Source organism: Oncorhynchus gorbuscha, linkage group LG09, assembly GCF_021184085.1.
Source record: "Oncorhynchus gorbuscha isolate QuinsamMale2020 ecotype Even-year linkage group LG09, OgorEven_v1.0, whole genome shotgun sequence".
In the NCBI taxonomy this organism is placed as follows: Eukaryota; Metazoa; Chordata; class Actinopteri; order Salmoniformes; family Salmonidae; genus Oncorhynchus; species Oncorhynchus gorbuscha.
In genome coordinates, this window is record NC_060181.1 from 32,396,341 (window position 1) to 32,412,725 (window position 16,385).

General features: G+C 45.8%; 1 protein-coding gene across 2 annotated transcripts in view; it reads left to right on the plus strand.

Moving 5' to 3' along the window:
* The first annotated feature begins 303 nt into the window (after positions 1-303).
* LOC124043402 (RNA polymerase II subunit A C-terminal domain phosphatase-like) overlaps positions 304-16,385 on the plus strand; it is a 128,114-nt gene continuing 112,032 nt past the window's right edge. Inside the window, exons 1-8 of one of the 2 annotated variants that reach the window (XR_006840307.1) lie at positions 304-990; positions 2,029-2,112; positions 2,270-2,363; positions 2,541-2,669; positions 2,862-3,012; positions 7,375-7,465; positions 8,362-8,528; positions 10,094-11,332. Coding sequence is in view for 1 of the 2 variants with exons in the window: in XM_046361983.1 (XP_046217939.1) it covers positions 689-990; positions 2,029-2,112; positions 2,270-2,363; positions 2,541-2,669; positions 2,862-3,012; positions 7,375-7,465; positions 8,362-8,528; positions 10,094-11,332 (2,257 nt within the window). In the remaining variant the exon portion in view is untranslated. The remainder of the gene's footprint in view (positions 991-2,028; positions 2,113-2,269; positions 2,364-2,540; positions 2,670-2,861; positions 3,013-7,374; positions 7,466-8,361; positions 8,529-10,093; positions 11,333-16,385) is intronic. The other variant, XM_046361983.1, reaches the window with a different exon arrangement.

A 16,385-nucleotide genomic window follows, 5' to 3' on the forward strand; every position in this document is an offset into this window, starting at 1 on the left:
ATCATTTGTGATCCTCCTTCCCAGCCTCTCAGCCATCACATCACTTGCATAGCCGGAATAATATGTATGATAGATAACTGTTTACATTAACATCAACGTGAGAATTACTGTGATCAGCCCCTTATTAGTGTGACTTTAGGTCAGTGGTAGCAGCTCTACTAATCAGGAGGAGCAGATGCATGATTTATATGTCACATCATCTTACGTCATATCAGGTAGAGCATACCAAGGGATATCCCCAGAGCTTTGAAGGGGAAGAAAACAGTGAGTGGAAAACAGAACAGCATGATGTTTGCATCTTCCATTTGATTTCTTTAGCATCTTGTTTACATTGATAGTCTCGACTTCTCTTTGACGTGCAATGCATGCACCTCAAACTGACACGTTTATTTCAACACAAAAGGATGACAACTGCATTTTAAGTGACTTAAAAGTAGAGAGGTCCTCTGTCATCAGAGCCACCGGAAGCTGTCCGACTGTCGTTGCTGAGGTCTTGTGTTTCCTGTTCACTGGCGGGAAGAGCGAAAGAATCTGGACCATCGGTCTGTTTTCAAAACGCACGTTGCTTTTTAAAATTATTATTAGCGCAGTTTCAGTAATTTATGATAAACCGAAATCCACATGATTTGGATACATATATTTGCTTGACCTGTGCTTATAGTTTAAAGGGGTTTGAAGCGCGAAACCGATGGAGGAGCCCGCTGACTCCGTCCGTGGCGGGGCAACACAGGGCCCCACAGCGCAAGTGGCAGAGATCCGCTGCCCAATGGCAGCGCGTCCTATGCGGCTGCTGGAATGGAAAGTCAAACCAGGGTCCCTCGTCAATGTGGACTCGGTGTTGGGGTTATGTGTTCCCATCCCGCTGGAGAAAGAGGCCGGGTCTCAGCCGCCAGAACAACCCAAAAGGCTGCAAGAGAAGAAACTGAAATCGGATCGAGCTGGAGTGGTGAAGGACTTATGTTGTCTACTTGGACAAGTCATATCGCCTGGGTGAGTATGCTAGCTAGCTAACGTTAATTTAGCTCATATTGTCTGTCAGCAATGTTTTTATATTGTGCTGTTGTGTGTAGTTAACTGTGTTTGCTAACTAATGATGTTGCTCATAGACCACATTCGCAGTAGCATTACTAACTAGCCTAGCTGATGGGTGGTAATGGTAGCTATCTATCCTAACTCGGTGCCTGTGCAGAAGCGTCAATCTCCAGAACAGCTGAAATTATCATGTCAATGGGGCGAGTTCGTTTTGCATGTCCCGGTGCCTTCGTAGTGCGGTGTTTAATAGTAGACCATTCGATTGGTCCTTAAGTCAAATATTCAACCGCCCGGGGCACACGCCAAACGAACTTGCCCCATATTGTAGTATGCACATTACACCATCCACATTGGTATCAAGTCGTCGAATTTGCACGCTCGAGCACTTTTGGTCCAGTTTTTGATGGACCCCCAGAATTCAGAGAACTTTCTGCTTCAGAAAGCATTTTGGTGTTATGAATTTGGGTAACAAGCCAATTATATAACTGATAACAACACATTGTGAATATGACCCATTGTTCGCATGACACCATTCCTGTACGACTGAAAACAGGAGTGGACTTTCATTGGAAATTGCACCCCCCCAGTTTTATAGTTGAAACGTGATACAAAACGAGGCAACGGTTTGCTTTAGGACCATGCAGATGCCTCCTAGCTGTTGGGCAGGCTGTTTGAGTGTTTAACTGACTGGGTATCTTAGAGCTGAAGAAGACACCCCTTGTTTCTGTTTTTAAAGTTTGAATGTGACGATTCAGTTGTCAATTTGTTGTTCAGAAACTGCTGACGGCTTTATGCCCTGGTGCTTTTCAATATGGAGGCACTAATGTAGTCTTATGGGGAAGTGTGAGGGGAAGTTGTTGATTAACGTGTTTGTTTAAATATGCATGTACACATGTTGGAGAGACAGTGGCCATTCTATCCGGCATCTGCATTGTAAAGCCCTTTTTAAGGGGGACACTCGTTATGCTGCGGTCTCAAGTGCCACTTCTCTTCCAGTGCTGTGATTGTCAGAGTAGAAGAATGCAGTCATCCAGTCGTGATGAAGGGGCTGTGTGCTGAATGTGGTCAGGACCTCACACAGTAAGTACACACCCACACACACACACATGTGTTCCATGCTAGAATTTCAATTGGCATATTCACACACTTAAAACAAAATAAAATAGGCCTGCTTCTTAGCTGTAGATGACCTCTTATGCGGCTGCATTACTAAGTGGATTCTCTCTCTCTTTTTCAGGATGCAGAGTAATAATGGGAGGCAGCAGGCTCACATCTCCACGGCAAATGTTTCCATGGTGCACAGTGTCCCCGAGTTGATGGTCAGCTCTGAGGTGAGGCTAAGGATGTCATGGCACTAGAAGACGAGTTTCCACTGACAACAATGTGACCTTGTAGAACTACCTCTGTGTCGTTGGAATTCAACTTTACAATGTAGTAGAGACAGTTTTGTGGAAGTCATTGTCTCCTTTTAATAAATGCCTAATCTTTGTGATATGTCCCCAACACAGCAAGCGGAGCAGTTGGGCAGAGAGGACCAGCAGAGACTCCACAGGAACAAGAAGCTGGTTCTGATGGTTGATCTGGACCAAACCCTGATCCACACCACCGAGCATCACTGTCGGCGCATGTCCAATAAGGTATGTGTATCTGATCTCCATAGCTACAATGACATTTTTTCCCCCCCTCTATTTCTATGCCCCAGGCTTTGCTGTGGGTTTGGTATTGAAGAGTCACCCTGTATGTAGCTAGTATGCAATTAACCACTAATGGTTATGTAGCTAGAACAAACCATTGATGGTTCTGCCCATGCCTCTGCTCTTATTCCACAGGGAATCTTCCACTTCCAGCTGGGGCGGGGGGAGCCCATGTTACACACGCGACTGCGTCCGAACTGCAAAGACTTCCTGGAGAAGATCGCCCAGCTCTACGAGCTGCATGTCTTCACTTTCGGAAGCCGCCTCTATGCGCACACCATCGCAGGTACCCACACACATTCTCTGATAATTATGCCGACATTAAATCACTATATCATTTGCTTTACAGTAAGTCGTGGAAAAAGTATCAAGAATGCAACAACAACAAAAAAAGAGGTAAATACCAAAAGTGTGTGAGTGCTCAGAAGCTAAATGCCAGGTGAATTTAAACACATTTAATTATCTAGGATGTCATCCTCTGTAAAAAAAAAAATCTCTACGGAATTATAGATCTTCGCTTAATGCCTGAGTGCGGTCTGCATTATAGGTGTGAATAGTTTTATTTAAATGTTTGTCTATACACTCCCAGTTTGAAAAATTAGACACCTAACAAGACTAACAGACATGCCTCAATGTGATTGGTTTCAGCATTGGAGGCAAATACTGAGTAGCCCTAGAAGTCTGAGTGGCCACTAGAGGTCAGCATTTACCTTCCATTTGTGTCCCAGGTGCTCATGAGTTGGGCTTCTGGGATGGATCTGTCTGAGCTGACTTCTCTCTCTGTCTCTCTGTCTCTCTGTCTGTCTGTCTGTCTGTCTGTCTGTCTGTCTGTCTGTCTGTCTGTCTGTCTGTCTGTCTGTCTGTCTGTCTGTCTGTCTGTCTGTCTGTCTGTCTGTCTGTCTGTCTGTCTGTCTGTCTGTCTGTCTGTAAATTATGTATATGGGTGTCTCTGAGCAGTAAGCCTAACGAAGCCAACCGTAGACGAAAATCAGCAAGGGAAGTCTGGGGAGGTGCATCTGCGACAGCCAAAAGCCGGACACTAGTGGTTTTCCAACAGCAAGGCTCAGATCAATATGACGGTGTCAACATACAGTGCCTTCGGAAAGTATTTTTACCCCTTGACTTCTTTCATATTTTGTTACGTTACAGCCTTATTTTAAAATTGATGACATTTTCTTTCCTCATCAATCTAAACACAATACCCCATAATGACAAAGCAAAAACAGGTTTAGAGATGAAATAAAACACGGAAATATGACATTTCCATAGGTACTCATACCCTTTCACTCAGTACTTTTGTTGAAGCACATTTGGCAGTGATTACAGCATTGAGTCTTCTTGGGTATGATGCTACAAGCTTGGCACACCTGTATTTGGGGAGTTTGTTCCATTCTTCTCTGCAGATCCTCTCAAGCTCAGTCAGGTTGGATGCGGAGTGTTGCTGCACAGCAATTTTCAGGTCTCTCCAGAGATGTTCTATTTGGTTCAAGTTCGGGCTCTGGCTGGGCCGCTCATGGACATTCCGTGTGCTAAGGGTCGTTGTCCTGTCTCCCAGTCCCTGCATCTGAAAAACATCCCCACGGCATGATGCTGCCACCATCCTTCACCGTAGGGATGGTGCCAGGTTTTATCCAGACGTGACGCTTGGCATTCAGTCCAAGCGTTCAATCTTGGTTTCATCAGACCAGAGAATCTTCTTTCTCATGTTAGGTGCCGTTTGACAAACTCCAAGCGGGCTAACGTGCCTTTTACTGTGGAGTGGCTTCCGTCTGGCCACTCTACCATAAAGGTCTGATTGGTAAAGTGCTGCAGAGATGGTTGACCTTCTGGAAGATTCTCCCATCTCCACAGAGGAACTAGAGCTCTTTCAGTGACCATCGGGTTCTTGGTCACCTCCCTGACCAAGGCCCCCCTCTCCTGATTTCTCAGTTTGGCCGGGCGGCCAGCACTAGGAAGAGTCTTGATGGTTCCAAACTTCTTCTATTTAAGAAAGATGGAGGCCACTGTGTTCTCGGGGACCTTCAAGGCTGCAGAAATGTTTTGGTACCCTTCCCCAGATCTGTGCCTCGACACAGTCCTGTCTCAGAGCTCTACGGACAATTACTTTGACCTCATGGTTTGGTTTTTGCTCTGACATGCACTGTCAACTGTGGGACCTTTTTATATAGATAGTTGTGTGTCTTTCCAAATCATGTCCAATCAGTTGAATTGACCGCAGGTGGACTCCAATCAAGTTGTAGAAACATCTCAAGGATGATCAATAGAAACGGGATGCACCTGAGCTCAAGTTCAAGTCTCATAGCAAAGGGTCTGAATACTTTAGTTTAATACATTTTGTAACATTTCTAAACCTGTTTTCACTTTGTCAATGTGAGGTATTGTGTGCTGAGTATTTATACAAATTAAATGTTGAATAAGGCTAACTTAACAAAATGTGGAAAAGGTTAAGGGGTCTGAATACTTTCTGAAGGCAAAAATAAAGTTTTCTATACCTCATATCACACACACGAACTGAAAACATAACGTGTGTTCAATTAATTGGTAAGAGAGAGGTCTGAAACATCATTTGTATCCAGAATACTTTAATTTGTATCCAGAATACTTTAATTTGTATCCAGAATACTTTAATTTGTATCCAGAATACTTTAATTTGTATCCAGAATCGTGGTAAAGTTGCCTCTTGTTTTAGTCACGTCTTTGGCCAAGTTCGCGTGGGTCAAACAAACCACCCTAATGTTTGGTTGACAAATAGTGCCTCCTATGTAGTTGCGAGTTGGACAATGTTTTATAACCATAATGCAACACACTTTGAAAAGTGGTCACCAACTTGACAAGAGTGATCTGCTCGAACCATGTCTCTGTAGGAAGCTGAGCCACAAAGGAAACTGGAAGTCTACCACCCCACCGCTTGGAAGTTTTGACAGACTTCCATGCAGTGCAGTCAGCACATATGACTGCTGTCCTCGTTATGAAATCATCAACTTTTCCCTGTATATTTAGAAATGGACATATACTTATGATTGTTTCAAGTAAAACTATTGCTGATGGTGAACCTGAATAATCCAAATAAAATGTCATGTGCCCCGATCAGCATGTAGCCTCCCTAAAGCCAGACTCGTTGTCTCCGGTGGCAGCTTTTATTTCGGTTAAACACCATTTTCAACAGCGCATTTGATAAAAAAAAATAACATGGCAAAATACATTGTCACTCAACCAATAAAGCTTCATTTTGCGCCATTACAAACATTTTGAATTCAGAAGGTGACGCGCAGATGTGCCAGATCAAGGATAGGCCTGCCTCTCGTTAATCAGCGTGCAAAGCTGCACACAGCGTACAGTTTGACTGATATCGCCTGGGGTTGTTTGGGCATGCAAAATTATTTGTTGATCAATGACTGTCAACATAGTTACGTTCTTAGTTTGACACAGGTGAGGGGTATTTTCGGAAGATAGAAAGTCATTTGAGCAAAAAAAAACATTTGCGAACCGGCTATTTGTAACGTTTGAGTTGATTTTCAGACTGATGCATGCTACATTTGGGTTGGGTTCCCTCATACCGATGCACTCATATCTTAAACATTTGAACACATTGGTGAATCGTTACATCCCTACTATATAGTGCACTACTTTTGACCAGAGCCATGTGGGCCCTGGTGCACTATATAGGGAATAGAGTGCGATTTGGGATGCCTCCTCACTGGTCAGTTTACCAGCCTCTCACAGAGAATAATATAGCCACTTCATACTCAACCTTACTTTTAACCATATCTCAGTTTACATTAAGTTACTATGAAAGGTTGAGCATTTTAGTCATCTAAATATCTGCATTTTGGTTATAGAGGTGAACATTGGATCTCTTTTTTTAAAGTTTGGAAACGATATTTCGCTACCAATTAGAAGTTATTCTATAATGAATGTCAACGCTGAATGTTGTAAGCAAATGATTAGTGAGTGTGTGATGTAGTACTTACCTCAGTCTGTGGAGCAGAGAGGTCACTGTATCTGGCTGTTTCTCCATGTAGGTGGGTTTGTGTGCTTTAGTCGACACCTGCCCTCTTCTCTGGGATTGAATAGCAGCCAGGTAACAAGGTGTTTGTTGTGAAGTGGGGATGTCGCTCCTCCATCAAAGCTCGGCTTTGTCGTTCCTCCAGACACACATTATTCTGCAGCTTTTAAAGAGGAACTGAGAAGACCCCGCTTGCATTTAGTTCTCATCTCAAAGCTTTGAGGTTTTAATGAAAGCCTGCGGGGTATACAGAGATGTCTCGCGCACGCACAGCGACGCCTGCAGTTTCATTTGACTTAAAATTGAAGATGTTGTGTAACAAAACATGAAAACGGCCAGATAAAGAAAAAACATGAGAATTGTCTCTAAATGGACTCAAAACCTTTTAGCTTTGTTGTTAGACAGCTACCCTGTGTGGCGCCAGGCGGCCGGGGAGTAATGCAGATTGGCGGTTTGGCAAAACTGCGCCTTTACTTTAGTGAATACATCCTGGTTTTCCACAGTGCTCTTTCAAATAAGATGTCTAATGTAGTCTCTCTCATTCTCTTTCTCGTGCTCTCTCTTTCTCGTGCTCTCTCTCTCTCCTATAATTTATTGAGTCCATTTTTAAGATGTTTTTCTTGTGTGTTTCTGTGACCGTAGGCTTCCTGGACCCTGAGATGAAGCTGTTCTCCCACAGGATCCTGTCCAGAGACGAATGCATCGACCCCTTCTCCAAGACAGGGAACCTGAGGTCAGACCTGGCTCTGTCTGGCAGAGCTGCTAGCACACACACTGCTTTATGAGGCCCACGCATTACACTTTGACACATACCAGTAGCATCTTCCGCCAGGACAATTTTAAGAAAAATCTGTTCAATATGAAAAGGACACAGCTGATATGTTAACTTTAATTTAGACAAAGGCATTTATTCAGTCAAGGAGAAATTGATTTCCACTCAGCCACTACTGCAGAAGAGTTCAACTGAGGGAATTCCTGTAATGATTGGTGCTACCAGACCTTAGTGTTGATTAAAACCTGGCATCAGTCAAGTCATCTGAAGTCACTTTGTTGTCCCCACAGACAATATGGCACGGTAAAACTGAGCCATCCAGCTCTAGCATGACAGCGCTATAGATGAGCAGAGGGAATAGCCAATAGCCATGCAGTATTCCTTCTAATCAGTGACTCCTGTTATAGAAGCCTGCTAGAACATTGTTCTCTTATTAAATCAAAGTCTTAATGGTAGAACATGTGCTTCTTGTATAGTTATGAAGTTCAGATAATGATTAGTAAGCGTGACAGACAGAATTAATTTCTACCCTGAAGGGATTCTGAGGGTCCTTCCCAAATGGCACCCTATTTCCTTTTCTAGTGTGCTACTTTTGTCCATGGCCCATAGGGAATCGGGTTCCATTTGGGACGTAGCCTATGACTGGGAGATGGCGAGAGAGCATAGCATTGTGCTCTGTTACTGTGGGACTTTGTTATTCCCTAAAGACACACTGCCTAGGTTGTTACACGTGTCAGTGGCGAGGGAGTGCCAGTTTCACTTATATTTAACTCTTATTCTCGTTCTTTTCTACCTTTCACTCTCTTTCCCCCTCTCTTTCTCTCCCCCTCTTTATCTCGCTCTCATCTAACCCTAAGGAATCTGTTCCCGTGTGGTGACTCGATGGTATGTATTATAGATGATCGGGAGGACGTGTGGAAGTTTGCTCCCAACCTGATCACTGTGAAGAAGTACGTCTACTTCCAGGGCACAGGAGACCTCAACGCTCCGCCCGGGTCTAAAGGGGCCCAGCAGGCAAGGAAAGGTACGGTATACAGGGTCTGAATACAATGAGCTTAACATGGCACAGGGGGCACTGTTTTGAAGTGGTCAATACATGACGCATGGTGATCTATTAAAACAGTCCTCACTCCCTTATAAGGGCATTCAGTGTTTTGTCAGTGTTACACTAAAGAAAAAAAACACTACCTTCTAAAAACCGTCGCGTGACCGAAGTTCAGAGAGGAAGAGGGAGTGGTTTGATGGTTACTTCAGGGGGATGTGATCTCATCCTGGTACTCTGGCTGCAAATGGAGTCTCACTGTTTTGATTTCATTTGCATCAACCGCTGCACCGCTCTCCGGCGTGGCAGACTGCTGCACCGCTCTCCTGCGTGGCAGACTGCTGCACCGCTCTCCTGCGTGGCAGACTGCTGCACCGCTCTCCTGCGTGGCAGACTGCTGCACCGCTCTCCTGCGTGGCAGACTGCTGCACCGCTCTCCTGCGTGGCAGACTGCTGCACCGCTCTCCTGCGTGGCAGACTGCTGCACCGCTCTCCTGCGTGGCAGACTGCTGCACCGCTCTCCTGCGTGGCAGACTGCTGCACCGCTCTCCGGCGTGGCAGGCTGCTGCACCGCTCTCCTGCGTGGCAGGCTGCTGCACCGCTCTCCTGCGTGGCAGGCTGCTGCACCGCTCTCCTGCGTGGCGGGCTGCAGCTCCGCAGAGGGAGGGTGAAGCTTTTTAAGAGAAATGGTTGTGATATGTAAATGTTATGATCCATAAATGGCAGGGAGGCAAGTGAGTTTTTAGTTTGGTAGGTAAGTTGTTACGATCCTCTCAACACAGGTGAGAGGCAGGGAGGTGACTGGGGGACCTCTCTGTGAAAATAAGGTCCAAATTGAACATTTTAGAACCGTGTCAGGCTAATGATCGTACTCAAAGGCCAGGGTTGACCAGAATCCAAATACTAAATACATCAATCTGATAAAGATAGAATGAGAGCTACCAAGCCTTAACAGCACCTCACCATCAACACTGTATTCATACTCCCACACCAAGCCTGGGTAGCCATGATGAGATTGGGTTCATCTGAACCGTGATTACCCTCTCAGACTTAGTCTCAGGAGGGCGTGGGTTCTTTCCTCTCAGAGAGCCTCTCCCAGTGGAGAGCTTTTTTAGATGAGCAGTAGAGACAAACAGGACAAGCTACAAATGAGGGAGAGTACTTCTATGGGTTCCCAGGAGAGAACGACACACAGGCTGTTCGATCAATTAGGGAAGTGCTGCTAATTTCCGTGACATCACATGGACAGCTGCCAGACCCATGTATTTCTGTATTACTAAGAGTTTGTAGATGACCTGCGAGGATAAAGTGCTATGAAGAACATTGTTGTTGTTGAGCCATGCACCATGGTTTAAACAGACCATGTTTTCAACGCTGATTCAGTGCCTCAGAGGCCACCGGTTAACTTGCCTTCATTCGGTTACACCTCCAAAACAACTTCAGTGAAATGTATTCACAGACACTAGTCCAGTGATTTCAGTGACAAAATGTCTGCGCATGTGTTTTCATGTGCTAACGGATCTTCCTGTGATGTTGCTTTACCCCAGCCGGCAGCCAGGCCAGCCGACCGGCAGAGGCCTCGGAAGCAGCAGTAACGCCCGGGCCTACAGCGGGGTCGTCTGCGTCAGAGGAGCGGAGTAACGGCCGTAAGAAACAGCGGTCTAAAGACCACAACAACGGAGGGAGGGTGGAGTCAACAGCCCCCGCAGCCACTCGGGAAGCAGCAGCCAATGAGCGGACTCAACCGGGCGAGGCTGTGGAGGAGGGTCGGGGCGGGGGGGCCGATGCCAGCACGGCAGCACAGGTGAGCGACAGGACACATGTGAAAGAGGATGTGCAAGGAGAAGAGGATGGCAGCAGGACAGTGGGCTCAGAGGAGGAAGCTCCTCCTACATCCTCCACTCCTCCAGACCTCCATGAGCCCAACAGCAACCTGGACTTTGACCTGTCCAGCGACTCTGACTCTGTTACGTGTAAACCACCCTCATCAGACAGTGAGGGGGAGTACAGCCAGACCAGGAAGTCCAAACAGGAAGGGGTGGAGCAGGCGGCAGTAGAGGATCCATCAGGCGGGGCTGGAGGAAAGGAAGAGGGAGGTATTAAGCAGAAGCGCACCGGGGAGAACAGCTCCGAGGTAGGAGGGGAGATGTCTGTGCTTGTCCTGCCTCCTGAGCAGGAGAACGGGCGCTCAGAACGGAGGGAGGCTGAGACAAAGTCCCAGAACAGTGAACAGTCAGGAGTCACCATGGAGGAGGAGGAGGACCAGGATAACCACCTCATCTATCTACAAGAGGTGCTGGAGCGTATCCATGGAGAATACTACGCCCGCTACAGCGCCTTCCTCAGGAAGGAACGCCCAGAGACGCCTGATATCAGGAAGGAACGCCCAGAGACGCCTGATATCAGGAAGGAACGCCCAGAGACGCCTGATATCAGGAAGGAACGCCCAGAGACGCCTGATATCAGGAAGGAACGCCCAGAGACGCCTGATATCAGGAAGGAACGCCCAGAGACGCCTGATATCAGGAAGGAACGCCCAGAGACGCCTGATATCAGGAAGGAACGCCCAGAGACGCCTGATATCAGGAAGATCGTCCCGGAGCTGAAGGCCCGGAGCCTGGAGGGCACCATCATTGTGTTCTCTGGGCTGTACCCCACCAACTACCCAATGGAGAGAACCAGGGAGAACTACCATGCCAAGGCCCTGGGTGCAAAGATAGGCAAGAGCCTCCTGCTCAGCTCTAAAGACCCTGGCAGAACCACGCACCTCATTGCTGCTAGAGCAGGTGAGTTACTACATACATTTCCTTCAGAAAGTATTCACACCCCTTGACTTTTTCCACATTTTGTTACAGCCTGAATTTAAAATGGATGATATTGAGATTTTGTGTCACTGGCCCACACACAATACCCCATAACGTCATAGTGGAATTATGTTTTTAGACATTTTTACAAGTTAATAAAAGCTGAAATGTGTTGAGTCAGTAAGTATTCAAGCCTGAATATGTTCAGAAGAAAACATGTGCTTAACCAATCACATAAGTTGCATGGACTCACTCTGTGTGCAATAATAGTGTTTAACATAATTTATGAATGTCTACCTCATCTCTGTACCCCACACATACAATTATCTGTAAGGTCCCTCAGTCGAGCAATGAATTTCAAACACTGATTCAACAACAAAGACCAGGGATGTTTTCCATTGCTTCACAAAGGACATCTATTGATAGATGGGTAAAAAAAAAAAAAAATCCCTTTTGAGCATGAAGTTATTTATTACACTTTGGATGGTGTATCAATACACCCAGTCTCTACAAAGATACAGGCGTCCTTCATCTTCTTTTTAAGTAGGGAGCCAATGAGCTTTCAGCACTTTTATTTCCATGACTGATCAACTTGATTTCTCATGGCTCTATCTTGTCCCTCTGCGGTAGACAAATGGTGAGCAATGTGTTTGGAACATCAAATCTCAATAAAATCACAATGCATATGGAATCGCAATACTTATCGTATCGGCATCAAAGCACCGTGATAATACCGTAACGTGAGGTCCCTGGCAATTCCCAGCCCTACTGGTTATGCCGTTGTTAATGGAAGTCTGAGTGGTGAGGTAAAACCACAGGCTGAATACCACACACATGGATGAAATAATTAGTCTCTTGTCAACAGAGGTGGTCAGGTTACCGTCAACACAGGGAGAATCTCTATTGCATACTCCTCGCGTCCTCACCTCCTCAAAGCCCATTAGAGGAGAAGGTCAGAGAGGATGGATATTTCTGGATCTTCCCCGTAGCCTGTTGCTCCAGCAGGTCAGAGCAGCACTATAGAGCCAGCATGGTCTGACTCATTACATCCATAATGACATGATGATCACCTCTCAAATGCATCAGTCTGACCCTGGTTCACGCCTCAAACGCATAAGAGCCTGTCCCCATGGTCCATAGTCATCTCAATCACATCAACTATCCCATTTTTACCAGTTCACTGGTCCAGGTCATTTCAAATGTCAGTTTACGCGGTTGTTAATTGCTCATTTGGCAGAATAAAAAGTTGGCTCATTCACAAACATTATCAGATACTGACTGGACTACTGAGAGAGAGAGAGGACCTGTGTACTCTCTACCAGGGTCTCAGTGTGTCTGTTTCACTGGGTCCTGAGACCAAACCAACTAGAGAAGAGCAGAAAAGGCACCAACAAAACAGCCTGAAGCATTATGTTTTCACTTGAATGTCAAGTGATTTTCCTTCCCAGAGTAAATAACCATTTGCAAAGGAAGAAGCTGCTAACAGCATTGCAATTGTCTTTGTGAAGAAACATCAGGAAGAAGAGTACAGAATAATGGTTGTTTCTGATGGAGTAAAATCTCAATGAAACAAGGCAACAGTAAACATGCCATCCTTCATTCACCCAACTTTCGTCAAAATAAAGCCAGTGCTATCTGAGATATTTTGTGTGACGAATGTATTAACTGACAGAGACAGGTCCACTGTACCCTCCCCAATTTTCATCACAATACATCAACATAATAGACCAGTGGTAGGCAGCCCTGGATTACTGCAGGCACTTCATGTTTTTGATTTAACTGCCCTGGAAAACCAGGTGTGTTGAATTCAGGCAATCACTGAGCTGATCAATTAGCTCAGTTGGTCAGGTGTGGTGCCTGGTTGGAACAACATCCTGCAGTACCTGTGTTGCCTACCTCTGTACCAGGCCATTGATCCCGTCAGGCATGGATGCTTACATTGATTTAGACAGGGGTCCTGAACTGCTCTGACTGAAAAACATAAACTATAAGACATTAAACTCAGTCGGCGTTCCAATTCTGCCCAAATGTGTTCGATGGGGTTGAGGTCAGGGCTCTGTGCAGGCCAGTGAAGTTCTTCCACACCAATCTCGACAAACCGTTTCTGTATGTACCTCGCTTTGTGCACGGGGGCATTGTCATGCTAAAACAGGAAAGGGCCTTCCCCAAACTGTTGCCACATAATTGGAAGCACAGAATAATCTAGAATGTCATTGTATGTTGTAGGATTACAATTTCCCTTCACTGGAACTCAGGGGCTTAGCCCAAACCATGAAAAACAACCCCAGACCATTATTCCTCCTCCACCAAACTTTACAGTTCGCACTATGCATTAGGGCAGGTAGCGTTCTCCTGGATTCCGCCAAATTCACCCGTCGGATTGCCAGATGTTGAAGTTTGATTCATCACGCCAGAGAATGCGTTTCCACTTCTCCAGAGTCCAATGGCGGCGAACTTTACATCACTCCAGCAAACGCTTGGCATTGTGCATGGTGATCTTATGCTTGTGTGCTGCTGCTCGGCCATGGAAACCCATTTTGTGAAGCTCTCGACAAACCGTTCTTGTGCTGACGTTGCTTCCAGAGGCAGTCTGGCCTACCACTTCGCAGCTGAGCCGTTGTTGCTCCTAGACGTTTCTATTTCAATAACAGCATAACAACTATAACCGCACTAGGCAGCTCTAGCAGGGCAGAAAATTGACTTGTTGGAAAGGTGGAAACTTATAACAGTGCCACGTTGCAAGTCACTGAGCTCTTCAGTACGGGCCATTCTACTGACAATGTTTGTCTCTGGAGATTACATGGCTGTGTGCTTGATTTTATACACCTATGGGTATGGCTGAAATAGCTAAATTCCACTATTTTGAAGGGGTGTCCACATCCTTTTGGCCATGTTGTGTATGTACTGAATTTCGCGACTTTTGGTCAAACTGGGTGAGGGGCATGACCTTTCAAAGTTAGCATTTTCATTCTCTTGTTAGAGAGCCACCATCTGGCCGATGTGTCATTTTTGTAAAGGCCGGATCTATGGCAAGACATCACTCAAGTTTTGTCAAAATCGTGCAATGCTGTCTGAAATATCGCGTAGGAAAAACGTACTAATGTACTGAGACCAGATCCACAGTCATCGTGGGGGACAATTGTGGTTGGAAACTAATTCAACGCAGTGTTCCGGTTTAAGCTATCAGGTTTCTAATGGGGAAGGCAGGGATGTGTCCCAAATGGCACCCTATTCCCTTTATAGTACGCTACATTTGACCAGGGCCCATTTGGGACGCATGCCATGTCGGGAAGAAACAGGCTGGAGTAGGAGGAGAAAAGATAATGGCACTTCTAACTGCTCCAGTGACATCATCTGCTCAACACATTCAACCTCAACGTCTAGCAGAGAGTAGGTTTTTAATGGGATGGCGAAGTGATACTCTGATGTTTTCTCTCTGTTCCTCCCTATTAACCCAGTAAACAGGCCAGAGGACTCTCTCCTCCATCACTGTAGATCTAGATTCTCTAGCGAGCTGAGCCATCATGAATATTAGGCCTACTTTAAGTGATGAAACCAGAGAGCCATATAACCTACAGTACATATTCTCTCCTGAATTTAATCCATTAATGAAATCCAAACAGAGACTAGCCTAAACTGTTTCTGAATTGCTTTTCTCGTCTTTCGCTTTCTCATATTCCGGTCCCTAATGGGTGTAGATGATATCATCTATATTAGAGAGATGATATCAGCTATTAGAGAGATTGCACTGTCATTTGGATTGTAAAATGGATTCTAGTGAAACGGATCATCAGACTGAGGGCCTATGGCTATTGAATCTGTACGTGGCTAGTTATGGCTTGCACAGTGAAGCCCCACAGTGACCAAGTAAGCCGTACTATGACCAGGTGTTACTGATTTGGATGAACACGTACAACTATAAGACAGACACCATTCGCTTGTCGCTGTTCCGTTTAAAATTCTGTCGCCGTGTAGCCATGGTTTCAATTTGGTCTCCCTTAGCACTTTGCTGGCGTTCAATCAAATGGCACTGTCAGAGTTCCTACTGACCGAAATGAGGTCCGGTTTGAATTGCTAACATGACCCATTCTTCTAAAGATAGAAGACCATTACGAGGGTTCTCTTTTCAGTTATAAAGGGGTGAAGATTCCATTAACAAGACCAGCATGCCTGGACAATGAATACAACTGTGTTCTCAGATTCTCCTTTAACATTCATGCACTTCAGGATGGGGGACTGGTTTCCCATTTTGAGTGTACAGAGTGGCAGACAGCCCCTTTCAGGCCCATTTTTAAAGGTAAATCACACAGGCACCTCTCTTCAGCCATTAGAGACACGTGGACGGTCTGAGAGACGCAGGCTTTGTCGGGTCACCTTACCTCCTGACATTCCAAATGTCACAAGTACCTTCTTCCTGCACTTGGAAACCCATTGACTTAAGTGATGCTACTCTGAAAGAGGAGCAGGGAATAATTGTCTGGCTGTGCCAAACAGGTGATTACTTCCCTTCCATCTCTCAGAGTAGCATCATTTAAGTATGTGGGGTTGGCTGTCTGACTGGCAGGCGAACGCCGTGTCTCTAAAGGAAGGCGCAACAATAGCCCAGCATGATGTGGTTTCTCATCCAATCCAACGTGCCCTCAGACAGCAGGCAGCGTTGTCGTGGTACTGGCTCTCTCGGAGCTGCACTTTGCAATTAACGGTCCGTGGTCTGTACGTCAGAACCGGACAAAATCAACCACAGAGAAAAGGAGAATGGGAGAGAGAAGGAGCACTTAACGGCCCAGCAGCATACAGGGGCCCACTTCATGTGAAGAGGCCATGTTAAGAAGCAGCCATTGTGTGGGCTGTCTGTACAAGAGCATAAGACTGTCTGGCATTCATTGTATTGGGCTTTATATAGCTTCTTGATTAGGTGATTGGTTATTTTAATTGCATCTGAAGACAAGTCTGGTGGTCAAGGATCAGGACCACCATGCCATGAAACACCACAGTCCTCCCCTGTTCTCTCAGCATCTCATTTTCTCTCGCTCAA